The 23196-nt window shown below is 46.4% G+C and overlaps 1 protein-coding gene across 7 annotated transcripts in view; it reads left to right on the top strand.

The window, feature by feature from the left end:
• SLC29A4 (solute carrier family 29 member 4) overlaps positions 1 to 23196 on the top strand; it is a 65229-nt gene that overhangs the window by 16321 nt on the left and 25712 nt on the right. For 4 of the 7 annotated variants that reach the window (XM_085861057.1, XM_085861055.1, XM_085861054.1 and 1 more), the window contains 7 exons: positions 12448 to 12660; positions 17885 to 18016; positions 18102 to 18215; positions 19604 to 19732; positions 19965 to 20039; positions 20480 to 20751; positions 22147 to 22240. In XM_085861057.1, coding sequence (XP_085717183.1) covers positions 12448 to 12660; positions 17885 to 18016; positions 18102 to 18215; positions 19604 to 19732; positions 19965 to 20039; positions 20480 to 20751; positions 22147 to 22240 — 1029 coding nt within the window. Of the gene's footprint in view, positions 1 to 12447; positions 12661 to 16184; positions 16660 to 17884; positions 18017 to 18101; positions 18216 to 19603; positions 19733 to 19964; positions 20040 to 20479; positions 20752 to 22146; positions 22241 to 23196 lie in introns of those variants that run through there. The other 3 variants (XM_085861058.1, XM_085861052.1, XM_085861056.1) reach the window with 2 other exon arrangements.

Below are 23196 nucleotides of genomic sequence, written 5' to 3'. Positions count from 1 at the left end.
CAAATAACCGTGAGACTCTGGAAGGGACACCACATGCTTTTCCGTTCATTGCTTCACCTCGTAACCTGTCCTGAGGGACTGCTTATTCGTAGTGTCTGTGACATTAATGTTTACTAGTGCATGCCAGTCGGTGCAGCTTCGTTCCTTCGCTCTCGGAAACGACGACTGCATTGGGGCATTGTTTCAATTATATCGGACCAACCGTATCATAAATGGCCAGAACTTGGGAAACACCTGGGAAACGTACTCAGGTCCCCAGCGTCAATTCAGGTCAGGTATGGGAGCATGTGCCAGAACAGCGCGTCGCTGCGTCCACTTTCTGCTGGTACTCCAGGGCCCTCCGTCTGGCCATCCCCCAGGCAGATGCCAGGCCCATCCCCATCTCCTTGAGATGATGGTCAACCTGCTGCAACCATGAGGCACGTGGTCGGCCCACTGGCCTCCTCCACTCATGAGACTCCCTCGCTGAGAGAATCTGGTGAGCAGGATCAGCGCCAGGAAAATGAGCCACATGTCCATACAGCCGCAACTGACGCTCACGGACTATGCAGGTAACAAATCTCATCCGAGTCTCTCTCAGCAACCGCTCGTTGGACACAAAATCCGACCAGCGATAGCCAAGGATTCTCCGAAGAGACCTGGTACCAAAGGAATTAAGTCTCCGTCTCAGATCCTTGGTCAGAGTCCAAGTCTCGCATCCATAGAGCAAGACTGGAAGTACCAAGGACCTGAAGACTCGGACTTTCGTCCTCCCGCACAGGTACCGGCAGCGCCACACCCCATGATCCAGTGAATCCATGACTCCCCAGGCCTGACCCAGACGTCTATTAACCTCTGACTCACAGCCAGCAGAGACATGAATATCACTGCCAAGGTAAGTGAATCTCTCCACGAACTCAACATCCTCACCACAAACAGACACAGACAGGACAGCAGCATCCAAGATGTCACCGAAAGCCTGGATCTTAGTTTTGACCCAAGAAACCCGTAATCCCAGCGGCTCCGACTCCTCTTTCAGCACCTCGAGGGCCCCCAAAAGGATGTCTAGAGTCTCCGCAAAGATGACTGCATCATCTGCAAAATCAAGGTCCGAGATCTTGACATTCCCAAACGATGCACGGCAGCTTGATCTCTCCGACATCCTCCCTAAAATCCAGTCCATATAAGTGCTGAAAAGTGTGGGGGCAAGTACACATCCCTGACGAACTCCAGTAACAACTGGAAATAAGTCAGAGATGGTACCGCCACACTTCACAGCACTCTCAGTACCAGAGTAGAGTTCAGACATCAGATCGATCAGTTTTGGTGGCACTCCACGAAGACCAAGAATCCTTCAGAGGACATCCCGATTCACTGAATCGAACGCTTTACAGAGATCAACACAGGCTGCAAGCAGCCCCTGCCGAAACTCTCATCTGCGTTCGGTGAGGACACCAAGAGCAAGGATACGGTCAATCATTGACCTCTTTGGTGTAAAGCCTGACTGCTCTGGACGCTGGTGCTCAAGCAGATGGTGGCGAACCCTATCAAGAATTATCCGAGCAAAGACCTTGCCCGGCACTGAGAGCAGCGTCACCCCTCGGTAGTTGTTGCAGTCTTGGCGATCACCCTTCCCTTTCCAGAGAGGGACAACAAGGCCCCTCTTCCAATCAGATGGGATGATGCCTGTGTTCCAGGCAGAGCACAAAACTCCATGCAACGACACGAGTGCAGCATTTCCACCAGCCTTGAGAAGTTCAGCATGGATGCCACAGATCCCTGGAGCTTTGCCCCGTTTCAACTGGTTCACCGCAGCCCGTGTTTCCACAAGCGAAGGTGGACCACAGTTGATTCGAGGGTCAGCAACAGGGATTGTAACACCCTTGACGTCCAACTCGACAGCTGGGGGATCAGCCTGGTACAACCGCTCAAAGTAACCGGCCCAGCGGGCCTTCACTTCAGACTCCTCTGTCAAGAGCCTACCACTCTCTGCTCGAACTGCAGTGCTCCAAGGGATGGGCTTGGATGAACGTAATGCGCGAATTCCCCTGTAAGCGGGACGAGAATCACCTGTCCACAGGTGATGCTCTACCCCCTCACAGATTCCTCGCACATAGGCCTCCTTGTCCACCCTTGGTGCACGTACAGTTTTACGCCTCAGCTCCCTGAACAGCTCAGCTCTGCCATTCAGCCTGGCCCTGCGACTCTGGTCAATGGTATCCAGTGTCCCTTGAGAGACAAAATTCTTCTTTGCTCTGCGGTGAGCACCAAGACATCTACCGGCAACATCAAGGACGGTGGTCTTGAAGGCACTCCACAACTCTTCAGGACCCCCCCAAAGCACCCAGACCCCCCAAGTGTCCACTCAGCCTGTTCGCAAACTCCTCAACCACTCTGTCATCCCTGAGCTTGCCAACATCCAGCCTAGGCTGGGATGGTACCATTCTCCAGGATTTAAGGTGCAGCTTTAGAGTTGCTACAACAAGCCTGAGGTCAGTATTGAGGAACTGAGCACTCCGGTAGACCCTGCAGTTCTGGATCATCCTCCAACAACCGTCAACGAGAACATGGTCAATCTCCTTTGCCACACCACCAGCGTTGGAATACCAAGTCCAGCGATGAGCTTGTGGGTGCTGAAACCATGAACCAGCCACCCTAAGTCCATGACTTCTTGCAAAGTCAAGGAACTTAGTGCTATTCTGGTTCATAGTTCTTGACCCATGGGGACCAACACATGTCTCATAACCATCCCTATCAGTTCCAGTCGATGCATTGAAATCCCCCAAGACTAGAAGTGTATCTCGTCTGGGGCACTGATCAACCACAGACTCGAGCGTGGCGTAGAATGCATCCTTCACGGTGAGATCACTCGCCTCAGTCGGAGCATAAACAGAGACCAGGGAAATGACACCTAAGGAGTGACGAATCCTTAATCTCATATTACGCTCGTTGACCGGTGTTACCTCAATTATCATTGGGGTCAGCTTATTGGACACAGCTACAGCAACTCCTTGGGTATGGTAACCATCAGAGCGACCAGACCAATAGTAGGTGTAACCACCCACCATTATCTCGCCGCAATCCGGTCTCCGAACCTCAGAGAGAGCTGCAATCCCGATGTCCAAACGCTTGAGCTCAGATGATAACAGAGACAGGTGATCATCCTCTCTTAGGGATAGGACATTCCAGGCACCCACCCGAAGGGACCGCCTCAGGTTAACCCAAGGAGACTGCTGTCTGGTGGACGACACCTCAGCACCACTCCGACACACTCTCCCGCAATCTGACGTCTCCCGCAGCGTCAATTGTGACGTCATATCAAATGAAGAAGAAGAAGAATTGTCGCCCCCTCTCTCTCTCCACCCCCTCTCTCCCCTCCTCATCTCCCCCTCTCTCTCCCCCTCTCTATCCTCCCCTCTCTCCCCCCTCTGTATCCCCTCTCCCCCCTCTGTCCCCCCTCTCTCCCCCTCTCTCACCCCTAGTCTCGCCCCTCTCTCTCGCCCGCACTCTCACCCCACCTCTCACACCCCTCTCCCACCACCTCCTCTCTCCCCCTCTCTTGAATTGACACCCCTCTCTCTCACCCCCTCCCTCCCTCTCTCCCCCCTCTCTCCTCTCTCTCCCCCTCTCTCTCCCCCTCTCTCCCCCTCTCTCCCCCTCTCTCCCCCTCTCTCCCCCTCTCCCTCCCCTCTCTCCCTCCCCTCTCTCCCTCCCCTCTCTCCCTCCCTCTCTCCCTCCCCTCTCTCCCTCCCCTCTCTCCTTCCCCTCTCTCCCTCCCCTCTCCCACTCTCTCTCTCTCCCCCTCTCTCCCCCTCTCTCCCTCCCTCCTCTCCCTCCCCTCTCTCCCTTCTCTCTCCCCCCTCTCCCCTCTCCCCTCTCCCCTCTCCCTCTCCCCTCTCCCCTCTCTCCCTCTCTCCCTCCTCTCTCCCCCTCTCTCCCCCTCTCTCCCCCTCTCTCCCCCTCTCTCCCCCTCTCTCCCCCTCTCTCCCCCTCTCTCCCCTCTCCCCCCTCATCCCCCTCTCTCCCCCTCTCTCCCCCTCTCTCCCCCTCTCTACCCCCTCTCTCCCTCTCTCTACCCCTCTCTCCCCCTCTCTCCCCCTCTCTCGCCCCCTCTCTCGCCCCCTCTCTCTCGCCCCCTCTCTCTCGCCCCCTCTCTCTCGCCCCCTCTCTCTCGCCCCCTCTCTCTCGCCCCCTCTCTCTCGCCCCCTCTCTCTCGCCCCCCTCTCTCTCGCCCCCTCTCTCTCGCCCCCTCTCTCTCGCCCCCTCTCTCTCGCCCCCCTCTCTCTCGCCGCCCTCTCTCTCGCCCCCCTCTCTCTCACCCCCTCTCTCTCACCCTTCTCTCCCCCTCCTCTCTCCCCCTTGCTCTCTCTTCCCTCCTCTCTTCCTCCTCCTCTCTCACCCCTCTCTCTGTAAATGTATTCACAAATGTCTACCAAGCACAACAATTAATTCAAACCTTGGGAAAAAACAGCTTTCAAACCCTTGGGAAAATTCAAACCTTGGGATTAATTAATAATTTGTACAATTAATTCAAACGTTGGGAAAAAACAGCCTTCAAACCCTTGGGAAACGGCTGTTTCCCTTGGGAAAATTCAAACCTTGGGGTTAATTAATAATTTGAACAATTAATTCAAACCTTGGGGAAAAACAGCTTTCAAACCTTGGGAAACACTTGGGAAACAGCCGAAACGGATAAAGAACGATATCAAACCTTGAAAAGGCACATACTCAGGTCCCCAGCGTCGATTGTGACGTCATACCAATGAAGACGAAGAAGAATTGTGACGTCAGTCATGCATAAAAATAAACATTAATTGTGACGTCATTTGTGATGTCATAGCACCGTGTCTTGTCATTGGTTGACAGACGTTATTGGCCATTATTGGTTGACAGACAATATATAGGTCGTTATTGGTTGACAGACATTGGTCTTTGTATCACGTTATTATTTTTATTACTGCCAATTATTGTGCTATTATTATTATTATTATTAATATGCTGTTATCATTATTCTGAGATATCTTTGGGGAAAAATGGCATGATAAGGTGGAACGACACTTCAGCTGCGATATATACACCTTTCCAACACTGAAAAAAAGCAATAAAATGGCCGTAACTTGGGAACCGCTCGTCCGATTAATATCAAACCTTAAAAAGGCACATCCGCGGGTCCCCCGCAATATTCCTGGCAAGTTTCAATCAGATTGGAGCGGTGGTTGTCGAGAAACGGCGGTCACATACACACACACACACACACACACACACACACACACACACACACACACACACACACACACACACACACACACACACACACACACACAGATTGCTAGAATTATAGAAATATATTTTAAATGGATTGGGGATGTACTCTTCAAGTATTTGAAAGAATTCCGTTGAAAAACGGACTTTTTAAGATTTTGTTAGGGCATTTCATCGGACGGCGAGCTGGCTGGTCACATGATGCCGCACAGACGTGCAGACAGCAAGTGATTGAACTTCTCGGTGGCCCGAGTGTCCTTTTTAGTTGGGGTCCAACTCTGTCCTGGATACAGCCATTAAATGCACACACTTAGAGTATTTATTTCACGGCCATAAACGCGGGTTTGAAAATTGTATAATGATGTTGGGAATGATTCCTAGAATATGGAGATTTTTGCTTCGAGCGGGCCTCACGTGTTTATTTTAAATTCAATTTGAATTCTGTTTTCACTTTCCGAAGTCGCTAGGGTTGATTAACACTCGGTTGCATCAAGTTTTGTATCCGAGGTGACCGTCAAAACCCGCTCGGGTGTATTTTTTCATTTCCACCCATGTGATAACCTCGAGAATCTCTTAAACTAAGCCGAATCACAAAATTCAAACTCCAGATTTGATCTTAGCAGCAGTTCCGATGCTAAAAAAAAGTGTTCATTTGTCCAATTCCGACATTGCTTGGGCGTTTCTGGGTGCATAGTTTTATGGAAGGCAATTGGTAATCACTTGCCAAGCCAGGCGTCCCGTTGTAGTGCTTGCTTGAGTGCTTAAGCCACTTACTGAGTGCCCTACAATCGATAGCAGTATAGTTCCTGCCCCAATCGGGATGTTCACTTGACAGTGACTACACGGTAGAAGATCGTGTATAGCACACACGGACGTGGTATATATGGGTCGATTTGGATCTATTACGTTTTCCTTATGGGATTTGCTTTAGAAAGGTTATATGGTTTCTCTTTGTGAGTTTGAAAGCATAATACATTTGATTACACCCGATTTCCGAGCTGTTTGCCATATTAACGTGTTTTCTAAATTACCGAACCAATTTTTTTTTCCACCCGTCACACAAACCACCCGTTTTCACAATGTGCTGGGGTTTCACAAAGTGTCTGCAAGATGGGTGCCGAGACAACTCGCACCCGAACTGAAGGAACGGCGAGTGGACGCATGTGAAGAACTTTTGCGACGTTATGAAACAGAAGGCGATGCTTTCTTACAGCACGTAGTGATTGGGGATGAAAGCTGAGTCCACCACTTTCAGCCAGAAATGAAGAGGGAAAACAAAGAGTGGCGTCATTCAACTTCACCGAAGCCCAAAAAATTCCGCACGAAGCCGTCCGCTGGAAAAGTGATGCTGACTCTCTTCTGGGATAGCCGAGGCCCACTCGGAGAGCATTACATGCCTTGAGGAGCCACAGCCACCAGTGAAATCATACTGTGCCCTCCTTAAATTTCTCCGAAACCACCAATCAGATCAAAACGTCGTGGACTACTCACTATCGGCGTTTGGCTGCAGCATGACAATGCTCGGCCCCATCCTGCCCACACCACAGCTGCGACAATCGACGACATGTATTTTGAGTATCTTCCTCATCCACCCTACTCGCCAGACCTCTCCCTTCGGATTACCACATCTTTGGGCCACTTGGTGGAACGATTTTCTGATCTGACGAAGAGGTCCAAGAGGCGCTGCACGAATGCCTACACAAACAGACAAAAGTTTTTTTTTCCTCTCCGAGAGGACTTTTCAGGTCTTAGTAAAGCGCCAGAAAAATGCATTGAACGCAATGGAGATTATGTTGAAAAATAACAGTTGTTACACACGTACATGCAACAAACAATTTGTGAAAAATATTTAAAGGATACTTGTTGACTGGCCCTCGGATAAAGAAGGGAAATTTGCAATTGAAAGTCGAAATCTTCTTCTTCTCCTTCTTCAGATTGTCTATGATGTCACACACGGCAGTAGACCACCAGATCCGTACTGTGTGCAGGTCACATCGTGACATCGCCATACAATTTCACTCAAATGGCAAATAATTTTCGATGTTCCACAAGTATGCCGAGTCGATGTGTCCTTGCTGCTTGTTTTGTTATGCAAACCGAGATGGTTTCATGCTCCACCAATGGCCAAAACACCCTCAGTTTGCCAGAAATTGAACGAGGTTTGGCCGAATACACAAGTGTGGCTCAGGCCGAGAAAATGTTCACTCTTGTGCTCGGAACATTTTACAGAGCATGTGATGAAACAACAGACATGGTTAGACCTTGTGGTTATCCGCCAGGATTGAGAGAGGACCCCATCCCAACGATTAAGCAGAACAAATAGCCGTCCATCGAAACTGTAACATCACCTCTGCCGAGCTACCAGTACATGTACATAGACTATTTGAGCGGTGAATTAAACATCTGTTGCCATTGTCCAGCAGTTACCACAAGAGCACCAGAAAAACAATTATCTATTATCAACACAAATTTGTACGAGTCCACTGAACCGCCATCTATTTATCCTGGAGAGAAAGTACGTATGTATCATCTACTCCTCCAAGAGGATTTGACCGAGGACAATATACTTTCAAGGTCGCCTCCCTCCACCACCCCTCCACAATCCCCCTCAACCATCACCCCCACAATACCCACCACCATCCCACACCCCCCCTCCACAATACCCACGCTCCTCCTCCACCCTCCTCCCTGTCCACTGGGGAAGGACATCAACACCTCACGGACATTACAGTCGGACGCAGCACGGACTCAAATGGCATCCAGGAAAAGTATGAAATTGGATGATCCCCTAACATACGAGACACGTGATCAGCCTGTGACAGTGGGACAAAGCATTCGTCATCCATCTTGTCCGCAGTATCCGAGTGTGCCTTGGCGGTGCCCGTGCTGTCAGATGATGACTGGTATTTCTGCTCGAGTAATATCTGAACCGATTTATCAATTAAAACAAATCCCTCCCTTATGCACCGCCAATTGAACGGAAAATCAAACTCTACCGAGCTGAAGTGATCATGTGACTGGCGTTTTCATCTTCACAAACACTTCCACACCTTCTTCCTCTCAATCACTTGCACAAGGCTCAAAACTATTCGGCTCCATAATCCCCCCCAAAATCATTTCCATCACGAATTTTGTCTCAAGTAGTTTCTTCAGCATCCCACTGATCAGTTTCAACATTCTGAGAACTTTCAGAGTTGATAATAACGGTGGAATCGGTGTTGGAATCCAAGCTTGACCTGCACCGTTTCTCCACGGAAAGCCGCCGTTCGGATCAACGTGGCTTCCAGATGTGACGTCACTGGCGAAATCAAAAAATCGACCCCCCAGGGCTTTTTTTCAACACCTTCTCAGTGGCAAATAAATTAAAAAATTTTTTTCCTTAAACAAAAACAAAGTTCCCTTACCTAAAGTAAGAACCTTAACCTGGAAGCAAATTCATGGTTTCCTGACCACGTGGGTCATCAGTTAGGCATCGTTCTTCCTCGAGGTTTCGATCCTTTCAGCCCAGAACCTTTCCAAAGAGCAGATCCACAACCTTGGTCATGGATCCACATCAGTAGATCCACAACCTCAGTTACGTCCAGGCAGTCAAGTCAACCCATCAATGCAACATCACTAAACAGACCCTACTCGCTGGTGGGTTTAATGTATTATCACATACTGTAGTTACAATTTCCATCACACATTCTATTATATGTTAATACATTAAATCATGCACACTTACACTAACAAACACGACCACCCCACTCACCTCTGGATCAAACTGTTGCTCAAACATTCAAACGGTTATTTATAAACTGTTTTTTAACCTGCTTCCTTGTCTCCTAGTAATCACTGAAATGGGTTTAAATTTACATATACATATGTACATATATATATATATATATATATATATATATATATATATATATATATATATATATATATATATATATATATATATATATAGATATATTTCCCCTCGCCGAAGGAGAGGGTATTACATTTCGGCACGTTTGTTTGTTTGTTTGTCCGTGCAGAACTTTCGTGTGTTTCTCCACAAACCTCCTGTCAGATTGAGTCGAAATTTTCACCATTGCTGCGAATACTCACGTGGAATATTGTAATGATAATTGTGACGTCATAGGTCACGTGGTGTGGCAGCCATATTGGAAAAACGGAAAAAACTTTGGACCTCTATCTCTGAAACCGCACCAAGGAAAAAATTGAAACTTGGCAAATGGCAAGTACTCCTCATGGGGAGTGAGTGTGATTTTTATGATGTCATAGGTGCCTTCCTTATGACGTGGTAATTGCATATGTATAACGCCGCATCTGATCAGTATGAAAATTTTTGAGGGTCATATTGGGATAAAATGGTCCACAGAAAAAAAACATTGATGACATCATGGGTCACGTGATTCGGCAGCCATATTGTTTTTTTTGTTTTTTTTTTAACCTTTAAAAATCTGCTCTGAAGTGGCTGAACAGATCGATGCAAAACTTTAAACGTATGACCGCCTGTCCATGAGGAAACAAAAGTTTCACACACACTATGTCATAGGTCACATGGTTTGTCAGCCACATTGGATTTACTCTGAAACTGATTTTTTTTTTTTTAAATACACCACTCAAAAGAAGTGCTGGGAGGGTCTGCAATCTCTGATTGCTCTTTTTCTTGTTTATAATGTATTTATATAAATATCTCGTTGATAATATTTTTACTATTCGTATTGTATCTATCTATAATTCCAGCAATGTGTGTGTGTGTGTGTGTGTGTGTGTGTGTGTGTGTGTGTGTGTGTGTGTGTGTCTGTCTGTCTGTCTGCGACCGCCGTTTCTCGACGACCGCCGGTCCGATCTGATTGAAACTTGCCAGGAATATTCACGGGGCCCCGCGGATGTGCCTTTTCAAGGTTTGATATCAATCGGACGAGCGGTTCCCAAGTTACGGCCATTTATCTGTCGACCAATGACAGGACATGGTGCTATGATGTCACGAATGACATCACAATTAATGTTTATTTATTTATTTAATTATTATTATTATTTCTTTTGCACGATTGAAACTTTCCAGGAATATTGCTGGGGACCCGCGGATGTGCCTTTTCGAGGTTTGAGAGAGAGAGAGGCTGCACATACTGCACTCACCTACGGGCACGCACCTACGGGCCCGTACTAGTTTCACTAATTCTATTTGGTGTCGTTTTATGATCTTGAAGAAAACTTGTTTTAATCTGCTAACTGTGGCTTCCTGTATGCCTGGTGTTGGCTTAATGGTCCGGGTGGTGGGTTTGGGAACCTTGGGTCCTGAGTTAAAATTCCACTTGGCTGTTGAATTAATACCAGGTGGGGTTAACTCGACCTGTCATCCTTCCGAGGTCGGCAAAATGAGTGCCAGCTTGCTGGTATACTGTGCCGGAGTGGCGACCCGCCCAGGATTGTGCCCAATAGCCAAGAAGACTGCTTAAGCAGCACCGACGCTCTGCACAGAGTATAGTCCCAATCTCCTCCTTCTCCTTCAGCATGGTCTGTATCCTAGCCTAGCCGGGACTTTATCTCCCAACGATCCGTTCTACCAGCCGGAACGTTCCTTGGCAGTTTCGTTCGGCTGAATCTGACTCGGTAAGGTGACCCGGTTTAGATAAGGCATACCGTGGGCGTGTTCCCTGGAAATTAGGTCATGTGATTATTTTAGGTAACCGGTTAAACCTTAGTCGGAGGACCCTTGGTCATGTCGTTGAGTTATTGGCGTTCACGGTCACTTAGCGACCCGCGCGTCACGGAGTTATCCGTGTGCGACGGCCTGCGATTCCGGAGAGTCTGGTGGGAACCCGAGATAGCTTTCCCCCCCCCTCGTGGTCTTCTCGACCCGACTCCAGGCCACAACAATATATATCTATCTATCGATACTGTACATATTATAAGGGACATATTGCACATGTTGTATACTGTAAGTATTATATGTAACATATTAGGCATTATATACCATACATATTATTCATATTATATACCTCATGTATTATATGTGACATTATATATGTTATATAATGTATCTATTATGCATATTGTATACGGTGACTTATGCATGTTATACGTGATGTATTACACATATATACCGTACATATACATATTAAACTTAACATATTATACACACACACACACACACACACACACACACACACACACACACACACACACACACACACACACACACACACACACACACACACACACACACACACACACACACACACACTAATTGAGGTAGATACTTTGAGATCTGGTGGGTCTCCATTTCACCTCTTGAAACCCACCCACATGTAGCGATAGCAGTCAACAACAGCAACTTACGCACACGCACACGCACACGCACACGCACACGCACACGCACACGCACACACACACCAATACACAAACACATCGTGTCATTTGTAGTTACAACCATTACTGAAAGAAAGATGACGGGATATATCAATTAAAATTGTCTCTTCCTCATTTTATTTTGGTTTGTATGAAAGAACAGCAATGTCTCCTAAACTGTCCTTGTGCTACATCAAACAGATGTACAGTTGTATACGTTACGGCATGATCCTTGGACACTATGAAAAAATACAGCAATTATTAATCTACTAAAACTCCTCGTCTATCAGTGGTGCTTTGTCTCACCAAACATTTACATCATCATGATCACCACCGCAGCACTTAGGCGAATTGCATGTGAATGAAATTGGAGTGCATCATAAGCAAATGCCTGCGCAGGCCATCAACATCTCCGTCCATCTTTTAAACGGTTTCGCTTACCAAGTCCAACAATTCGAATGTTAAACCATTCACCATATTCGCGACCTTCCTCAACCACCACAGTGACTCTCTCTCCTCCCTCAACCACCACAGTGACTCTCTCTCCTCCCTCAACCACCACAGTGACTCTCTCTCCTCCCTCAACCACCACATTGACTCTCTCTCCTCCCTCAACCACCACAGTGACTCTCTCTCCTCCCTCAACCACCACAGTGACTCTCTCTCCTCCCTCAACCACCACAGTGACTCTCTCTCGTCCCTCAACCACCACAGTGACTTTCTCTCCTCCCTGAACCACCACAGTGACTCTCTCTCCTCCCTCAACCACCACATTGACTCTCTCTCCTCCCTCAACCACCACATTGACTCTCTCTCCTCCCTCAACCACCACAGTGACTTTCTCTCCTCCCTCAACCACCCCAGTGACTCTCCCCAGGATGGAGGGTCTAAGGACGAGCGCAAAACTGACCCTACTGGACACCGACGAGTGTGAGACTGAACGCTGGAGAGAAATGGAGACGCAACAGGGGGAAGACGACGAAGGTGTGAGGAGGGACTGCCGAAGAGACGGCCATGATTGCAATGAGGAGAGGGGAGATCGCACGAACGGTTCATCATCATCCTGCGAGTCCATTGGTTTGTTACCTTTCAATTCCAAATGGGTTGCACTGCCTTTTTCAACTTGCATTGATGCATTGGATTTGTAAACGTGAGAACTTTGAATTCGAATGAACAATTTATATTTATTTAGGTTCAAACTTTTCATGTACTCATGCTGAGGTTTGTTCAAGTGTTACACGAAAATGGGTGGAAGGTTCACGCACTTATAAAGGGTATGGTGATGATAAACAGAAGGGTGGACAGAGAAAAGGCAGATGATCCTTTCGTTGGTCTTTCATCACTGCATTGAGAATCAAACTGTATTTGAGAAGAAAGATTTTATACGTACCTGCATCAGGACCACAGTATTTTCTCTTGCCTCAATGAGCACGCCAACAAACGAGCTTCACATTCACCTCCTTCTCTGCTGATCTCTTTTGTTTTTCTGCATATTTCCTTTTTTCACCATGATCTGCTTGCAACAGTTGAGCCTTGAAATGTGGGCACTCGCCTTTGAGCTGCGTCACCTGGGAGTAGGAATCTCTCATCCTCATGTTGTTTCACCTGCAGGCGATGCATCAGTGAGTGCATCGTCCATCGGAAGGATGTCAATCTGGAGGACAGTTCCGCCAGCACTGTTCGTTGGTGGACGTTAAAGATACCTACCACGTTGTCTTTCGCAAAGAGTAAGTGACATCACCGGCACCCTGAACAAATTCCTGAACTGGCTGACTGCTGGAAAGGCAATGGCAAACCACCCAGCATGACCTTTGCCCAAGAAGTCCTTCATGAGCACCGCCACTCTGAAGTCTGGTACATGTCATTGATTGATTGATTGATTGATTGATTCCTCTGCATGAATAATGACTGGTAGGTTGCTCTGTTAAATTTTCTCACCTGAACCACTAACTTGTAACACTCGGAGCCCAGGTTCAAATCCCATACACTCTACAAAATTCACTCCGACCAATCTATATATATATATATATATATATATATATATATATATATATATATATATATATATATATATATATATATATATATATATATATATATAATGTAAAGTGTGTCTGTGTGTTTCTCTGTGACCTATGTATGCGGAAAGTACTGCACTGATCCTCACCAAACTTCACATGCTGACAGAACATGTACCCGGAGTGTCCCGATGTAAAATAATTGTACTTCCGACTTCCGGTTTCCGAATTATGACGTCATCACCTGATTTTGTAACTTTAATTTTTCAAGTTCAGCCGATTGACATGGGGCCAACGCCATATACAATATATCTAACGTATTATTTTAATTTTTTGTTTGTCTGTTTGTTTGTTTGTCTGCACGCTCTAATCTCCTGAAAGGTGAAAGATAGGAGCCACTGACCACTGAAACAAAAAATGTAGGGATGGGCCCCGGGAAGGTTATGTGGCAAGGCCCCTCGGCCGGGCGGGGGGGGGGGGGGGGGGGTGTGTTTCCCCCTCACCAACCCCCTCAGCCTATGACTGCCATGGCCCAACAGGGAACTGATACTGTGCTCACGTCAGACATATGTATGGAAGATTAAATTCATTCAAAAAGAGCCCGGGCAGCGCCGGGTGTATTCACCTAGTGTATATATATATATATATATATATATATATATATATATATATATATATATATATATATATATATATAATAATATGTTTGTCTGTCCGTCTGTCCCTCAATCGCATATCACGTGATGATGGAATCTCGCAAGATTGTGAATTAAGTGTTGTTTCTTTGCGATTTCACTTTAATATTGCGCGCGCGCGCGCGCGCACACACACACACACACACACACACACACACACACACACACACACACACACACACACCACAAAGAACATAATTAATAGGATCATTTATTAACACAACTACAAGGGCACTCGGTGGAGTGCATACCTCTGCCACGTAATGCCTGATCCACAAGAACATATTAGGCCCACAAACAATTACATGTTTGAAATATCATGCGATATGTCATTTTTGGCCCCATTACATCTCTCAATGGTGAAGAATTACTTTTTAAAATTAAATAATTCTCGTATCCTGATCCGGATTTGGATCTTCATCAAAATTGAATCAATTCTTCCTTGTCACACACCGAACCTGTCCACCAAGTTTCATCCAGATCCATCCACAACTTTTTGAGATATCCTGTACACAGACAGACAAACACACAGAAAGGGGTGAAAACATAACCTACTTCCCCTTCATTGGTGGAGGTAATCATTGGCTCCTCGGAATCATTTGAGAGTGGCAATTCCACAGAGTTTCCTCGGGACATATTGTTGCGGGGCCGGGTATCGGCTGCGAGCACGACCGCTAGATGGAGCAGCAGAGTTGGCTCGACCGATCACCCAGAATTTAGATCGTACCTTTTCGGAAAACTCCGGAAAAGTACGGGTCCCTTATCGGACCGTGAAGCGTAAATATTTCTGCCACGTGGTACAGGGTTATTCGCCAATTTTCAAAATACCTAGATTTCCACGTGGCGATTCACCGAGTCTCCACACCCTCGACGGCACCCGTACGGAACGAGCCACTTAGCGTACTCGAACCGTGTGCGATCCGAGCGGTTTATCGCTGAGATCCATCCGTCCAAATGTCCCATTACAACGGCAACAGCCTGGCTAATTTTCCAACCCGCAGCACGCTAAGCCAATGGAGGAAAAGACATGAACGAGCAGATACTTTTCACAAATGGGGATGTTTATTTACATAATAATTGGGGAACGAGGGAGGCACGCAAGAGCAGAGTTAAACCGATTAAAATAAATGCCCGTATATACAGCACGGCACTTAACAATTTCCTACTTAACTGACTGGCGCCACAAACACACATATGCATACACCCAAAGAATCGGACCAAAATGGTCTTTATTTGGACCTCCAGCCCAGAGGACAGTCGAGCTGGAGGTGAGAGTCTGTTTGACCTTTCCACCTCGTGCGGTATTCAAGGACCAGGTCCTCGGGGCAGAACTGGACCCCCAGCACGATCCAGACGATCCAGATGCTCCAGACGCCTTTATGACCAGGCTCCAGGCGAACAAAGTCGGCAGGGTGAAAGCTAGCAAGAGAAGACCCTCCGTTGCATCGACCACTCCGTGCGCAGATGCTTTTGTACTCCACCACCTTGCACGCAGATGTTCACCCTCGCCAGAACCCCCACCCCTCCTTTTTGTGCTCGGGCATGAGAGACCTCCTTTTGTCGCCACTCGCCTCCTCATTGGACGGTCCGTTCTCGGACGACTCGTTTAGCCGGGGCCGAAAACTCTATCTGGCTAAGGCAGAGCCAGCCTGAGGTGCTGAGCTTCCTGGTTGGACAAGGAGCATGCCCCTGTCCTTCTGGGTGGAGTCTCGATCTGAGGTGATGAGGTTCCTGGTTGGACAAGGAGCACGCCCCTGTCCTTCTGGGTGGAGTCTCGATCTGAGGTGATGAGGTTCCTGGTTGGACAAGGAGCACGCCCCTGTCCTTCTGGGTGGAGTCTCGATCTGAGGTGATGAGGTTCCTGGTTGGACAAGGAGCACGCCCCTGTCCTTCTGGGTGGAGTCTCGATCTGAGGTGATGAGGTTCCTGGTTGGACAAGGAGCACGCCCCTGCCCTTCTGGGCGGAGTCTCAATCTGAGGTGATGGAAATCTCCGCCCCCGTACGTGATCGGACACACGTAGACAATGGCGTCGAGCAGAGCGAGGGGAAGATGACGCTGGCGTTGATGGTGGTGTAAAAATAAAGAAAAGAAAACCTGACTATTAAAATAACTCCACAGCGCAGGAACATTTAATTACCCATTAGACTAGGGATGGGACCCTAACTGGCAACACGTACTTACCGATATGACTGATTTATAGGACCTGTATGTTGTGTGCTCATGGCTTCCTGGTTCGCAACAATATCTCGCGAGATTGTAAATTGGCACCTGAAGGCAGTTTGGACAATATTGTTCTCGTGAGACCAACTGTATGTCGCTGCTCCCGAGATTGTGAATGGGGTAAAAGGAGAAGTTGGGAAGGTGAGAAATCAGGTTACGAGGAGGTTGGAGTCTGTGAAGTTGCTCGTGGCATCATAATATTCCACTATTTTAATGAGGTTATGAAGAAATAATATGGACTGATGTAAGAATATCCTCTTGCTTTGAATGGGAAGAAAGGAGGAGTGGGGGGGGGGCACAGAGAGTTGGGAGAGGTGGTTGAGGTTCGGGGGTAGTTTGAGACTTGCAGTTGTGGGATGTGAGGGGTTGAAGATTTTGGGTTTGGGTGTGGGACGGGGCCAGTTGAGAACCTGAAGTCACATTTTCCACTATGAGTAATTTCTGCGGGTATCTGCTGGTATGATAATCATAATAATTATTATGATTATTATTATAATAACAACAGCAATAATTACTTTTCAAAACATGTCCCCTTCCGGTGTCAATGAATGCTCGTTTATTTGGGCGGTGTACAATGGCGCGTTCGGTGCCGAAAACAACAACCCATTGTATATACATGAAGCAAAAACGTGCGTATGGCTTCTGTGCATAATATATAATACATGGTGGTTATACACCTGGGATCATTGCAATTGCACCGTGCCATAGACTAACAGCGGCACATTACTTTATTGAGGTGGAGTGGGGCCAGCTGAAAACTGACCAATGTCTCTAATGTGATATTTTCTAGGTTTAAAAAGGGCATAGCTCTGTGAAAAATTGACAAAACTCCCTGAAACTCGAATTTGTCCTGTAACTTATCATAATAAAGCCATGCACCAAGTTTCAGTTGAATACGTTAAAGGGTATGGGGAAAAAATAGGAAGAAAACACAGGTGGGACGGACAGACAGCCAGCAGGAGAGTCAACTTATCGACCCTTCCGGTGAAACTGGTAGGGGACTACTAATACCAGTTCTCTTCTGTGGAACTTCAACCCAGGAGGAGGAGGAGGAGGAGGCCATGAGGCTCATGCAAGTCTTGTGATGTCCTAATAATTCCTGTAAAGTTCACGGTTGTCGACAACTGTTGTTCGATGCAATTGATTTACAAACCCCTCCATGAGCCTTCGATCAATGTAAAAGAAATATGACTCCTTATATCCCGAGATATCCCATTCATTTCCCATCTTGTATAATGAGATCCTCTCCACGTATGTTGAACAGCCCGACGGAAATCTAACCAGGCTCCAGCACTGAACTTCATGATGTCCGTCCGTGTTCCTGAATGCTAGCCTTTATATACCCCTCCCTATGTTCTGTGTCCAGCTTACATCCGGCCAAGCCCCTCAGATGACTATCATGGCATCTACTTCTCCATGTTGCTGTCCGGGGTCGGATTCCTGCTTCCGTACAACAGCTTTGTGACGGACGTCGATTTCCTCCATCACAGGTTTCCAGGTAACCGGTCAGCATCTGGGCATTCTGAGCGTTGTGCCGTAACCTTGCCGAGATGATATCCCGGCCATCTCGTCACCTTTTTCAGGCACGTCCGTGGTTCTCGATCTCAGCATCACCTACGTCGGGACGGCGTTGGCTGCCTCACTCATCAACAATGCATTCGTCGAGCTGTTGTCTCTGCACACTCGCATAACGGCCGGTAAGTAACGACGCGTACAATTGTGTGCTTTAGGCTCATGGAGGAATCATTATGCTTGTTATCTTATTGTTTATGCTGATAGTTATGATTATGATCAAGGTGATTGTATTCTTTGTGATCATAATGATGATGATGATGATCCAGGTGATTGTGATGATGATCATGGTGTTGATGATTTTGATCTATCATTTCGAGCGATAGTTGAGATTTGGATCCAAGTAATGATGATTATTATCAATCACCCATGGCTTTTTCATTATGATCATCGAGATCATATTGCTTTATTGATGATATGATAATTATAATCGATTGGTGATACTTATGCCGGTGATGATGTTTATGATGACAGTCATTGCGATGAAGATGTGTTGGAACCTGGTGTTGGCTTAGTGGTTAAGGTGGTGGCTTGGGATCCTAGGGTACTGAGTTCAAGCCCCGTTGTCTGCTGAATTAACACCAGGGGGTTGACTCAGACTGTCATCCTTCCGAGGTCGGTGAAATGAGTACCAGTGTAGCAGGCAAAAGGCTGCACACGAAGGGAAGGGGTATCGACTGATTGATTAAATCTGGTATTGTTGTGGTGCAGGCATGATGGGCCCAATGGCCTCCTCCTATGCATAATTTCCTTGTAATCCTTTTAAGATGATGATCATTTCTATATGATTGTATATGATTTCTATATGAGGCAGTAATAATGACTAAAACTGGAATTATTTATTGTAGTGGCAGATACTCCCACCCTCCGGGCCCTGTGGTAGGGAGTACCCTTCTCGGCCCACCTTCGGTGGGCAATGTGCTACAGAGCAGTCGTGGAAATGCACTTTTGAATTTATGAATAAATTTTGATCATCACAACAATATAGTGTCATCATACTCCAGATCATAAGGAAAAGGAAGGTGATTTGTAATACCGGCTGCCACCAAACGTGGCGTTATTTCCATCGCATGCCCATTTTGGGAGTTTCGGTGACGTCCACATCGGCTCCATTGTAGTTCGAGATAGCAAAACTGATGATTCTCCCGGTGATGATAATTATAAATAATTAGCTCCTTACAAAGGAACTTCAGTGCAGGATGAAGCCGTTCAACCCATCAAGTCTGCACAATGGTTGCCAACCTGTGGTTGTTTGTTTGTGCGCTATCCTTCTGAATCGCCAAGGAATCAGCACGCACCATCTTTAAAATCTTTGCTATGACTCGGTCGGGGTTCGAACCACCGACCTCCTAGATTCAGAGCACATGCTCCAACCATAAGACCAATGAGTCTGATTAATGATGACGTTTCTAATCATGATTACTGTGTGTAGTCAATGACGGTGATGATACGTGATCATCACGACGGTGAGGTTTATGATTATGAATCATTTATGGCTAATTGCTGCACGCAGGTTACATTGTTGTCCTGCTGACCTTGCTGTTGGTGTCCGTGTTTGACCTCGCCTTGGAACTCGTTCCTCCGCGGTTCCAGTACCACGTCACCCTCCTTGCCATAGCACTGTGTGCCTTTGGCTGCACCGGTACGAAGGATTAAAGGCAAAAATATCCGATAACGATTGTGTGAACAGAGCGAAGAAAGAAACTCTATCAACAAAAAGGTGAAGATTGATGATGACAGTTGAATAGGTTACGACAGTGACATGTAAGGATCGCATTCCTTTGAGCGGTCGCTCCGTCTTTCATGTATGTCGTGACTGCTTCTATCCCTCGATGTATGTTTATCTGCAGTTGCATGTCTGTTCCTTATCACAGTGCAACAGTCCAGCTTCTATGGCTACGCGAGCTTGCTTCCTCCTCGATACACCCAGGCCATCATGACAGGAGAGAGTAAGATCAGGGTTGCAGGTTTGGGGATGGAATAACAACGTATTGAGCATATATATATATATATATATATATATATATATATATATATATATATATATATATATATATATATATATATATATATGTGATTTTTGCATCATCGACGTCACTTAGCTTGCCAAGTTTGGGTGATGTTATCATTGGCACACACGATGAATTACTCAACCTGCGAAACACTGGAATGACAGTTTATAGTTTGTCGAGATTCAAACACAGGCTAGACATCTCAGAGGTGGGTGTGCTTAACTTCGGGCTATCCTGCTAGCCTCAGCAGGCCTGTAAGCTATCCTGCTAGCTGTAGTAGATAAGGTAATGGATAGAATTGACGTCACTATCACTCAAAGGCTCCAGATGTCACTAGGCCTAACCCTTCTCATCACTGCTCTGTGTCTAATCTCCAGGCACAGCGGGAGTCATCGTGTCGATCAGCCGCATCGTCACAAAGGCAGTGGTGAAAGACGAACGACAAAACACTTTAGCATTCTTCCTCATCTCAACGGCGCTTGAAGCTACTTGCTGCTGTCTGCACCAGATCACTCGCCGATCCGCCTTTGTACGCCATCACCTTTTGAACCAAGATTGGTTGCCCACACCCCCCATCGCTTCCCGACCTGATGGTGGCGGCCCGCGATACTTAGCCCATCACGATGTAGCTGCGGAGGAAGTAAGATTCGTAAGTGTTCATGAGCTATTTCTCGGGGTCATTGTTCATACCTGTAGAATCAGAACTGAATTGTAGAATGACCTTACTTCCGTTCCGCGAAAACGTCATCTTGGCCTAGTTATGGGGAATCGAGTTCGAGTTAAAATTTAGTGAAAAATAAACATGCCCGGAATTACATGAGTGAAGTGCAAACTGAATTTCTGCCAACACAAAGGAAGTCGGCCTCCATTTTAGTCATTCCATGCCGGCCTCTCCATGCCGGTCACTAACTGCGTCACCCTGTACGCACGAAGCACAAAGTGGGTTCAGCAATTGGTTTACTCTGTCTGTCTGTCTGTCTGTCTGTCTACAAACGTGAGTCTATGATAGAAGAATTACTTAATTTCAATTTAATTTTATATTTTGAATAGTGTAGAACATGAATCGGAACTAAAACTTTCAGTTTAGCAGTACTTTGGCTGAATTTGGCAAATTGTACGGGGTCTCGTCCCAAACACACATGCGCAGAGAGGAGTAAGGTACTTTTAAAAAATTACTATTCCGTCTATTTGTCTTGTCTGTTAAACAATATTCAAAAATCATTCCAAACAGGAAACTTACAGGCACAAAGAACTAACGTGTAATGTGTTAAATAAGGTGGTGTAAAAGTTGCTGCATCAACTGTGGTAAACTTCCAAAAAAAAACAAAAACTTTTTTTCTCCAGTTTTTAAAATCTTCATTTTATTTCATTTGAATTATATACTTGAACATCGTCGAACAAATCACCTTATTGGCACTTACAAAACTCTCCCGTTTAGCAGAACTTGAACAAAATATTACACCATTTTACGCCATCTCACCAATCAAATTTGGCTGCTCGCGCTCTCAGCGTTAGGGGAATATCGATATGCAGACAAAATCGCGGCTTGTAGGAAATATAGCTCGTGCTCGGAAATGCACAGCAACAGTTTAAAAAACCCTTGCCATGTCCTTGTTTCTCAAGACTGCGCAGGGCAAGGTGTTCTCTGAACTGTTTAGTTGTTATCGTCATCACCAACGTGATGGACTGAAAAGTTATCCTGAACAGTTTGTGCTTTAATTGGATGGAGGTAATGCCGATGGACTTTTCTTGGTGATGGTAATCTGGTAAGGATGCAGTCATGACGTGCAACTTTGCACAGGATGGTTGTAAATCCTCGGCGGTTTACCTGTCCTACCTGGTAGCTTTGCACCATTAATGTCAAACACAGTTGCTTTTTGTCAAAACTATTTACATTGTTTACCTGTACCCAAGAAGAAGAGAAAAAAATTAAATAGTGCACTCGGTGAGGCTTGCACAGTTTCACCAGATTTCACCAGTTTTCACCGGTCAATACTTTTGCTTTCAATCTGAACTTTGCTCTCTATTTTCAATGTGTTCTTAGGAATGCTGGGATGTGGTGCCAGTGACTTCTAGTACCTCGTACTGCCTCCTCAGCACACTGAGCCATGGCCGCAGCAACCTTCATACCCTCGCCGGTGAAACACCTCACCCGTCTTTTTCATCATTGCCCTGGTCTTCCCACTTTGCCTTCACCCACCACCTCGTCTTCAATTCCACCTCCAGCTTTCCTCCCTCACCTCTGCCTCTCATCCTGTTTTTCTATCCCTTTTTGCTTGTTGCATCCACGTGTTCCTTACTGCCATCGCCTTCAGTACACTACCCATTCCTCTACGGTGCCACTCTCTTCCATGAGCCAATATGTTGCATATGTCTGACGCACTGTCCCACACACACACAGTTTGTTTGCTTCTACAGCCTTTAAAATCTTTATTTTATTTAAATTTTATTACATACTTGAACACTGAAGAACATAAATCACCTTCCTACCACTTCCAAAAACTTCTAGTTTTGCAGTACTTGGACATGTTAAATAAGGTGGTGTATAAGACACTGCATCAACAGCGCTGAACAAAATATTATGCCACTGCATGGCATCTCGACCAATAAAATTTGCGGCTCAATCAAAGCAAGAGTGGAAAAGACCTTTCACATGCCCTTCTTCTCAAGACTGCACAAGATGAGCTGTAATATGAACTCTCTGGTATTATTATGTTATTATCATTATTATTAAGCCTGGTGTTGGCTTTGTGGTTCAGGTGGCGGCTTGGGATCCTAGGGTCCTGAGTTCGAGTCCATGTGCCACTGAATTAACACCAGGGGGTTGACTCAGCCTGTCTTCCTTCCGAGGTCGACAAAATGAGTACCAGTGTACTGGTCCCGGTGTATGCCCCGGTTAGAATAGGTGTACCGTATCCCTGTGTGTTGTAAGAGGCGACCAGGGTTGGCGTCAGGAAGGGCATCCGGCGTAAAAACATTGCCTCAAGAAGGGAACCATGATTGCATGGAGGCCACGAAAAGCTAACCCCTGCTCAGCAGGGAAAAATGGCTGTAAAAAGGCTGTTTTGTTTTTAATCATTGTTATTGCACCATA

The sequence above is a fragment of the Eptatretus burgeri genome, chromosome 17, assembly GCF_056783735.1.
Source record: "Eptatretus burgeri isolate ZD-2024b chromosome 17, Ebu_testis_v1, whole genome shotgun sequence".
Classification (NCBI taxonomy): domain Eukaryota; kingdom Metazoa; phylum Chordata; class Myxini; order Myxiniformes; family Myxinidae; genus Eptatretus; species Eptatretus burgeri.
Note: the sequence above shows the minus strand (reverse complement) of the source record. Positions and strands in the feature narration are given on the sequence as shown.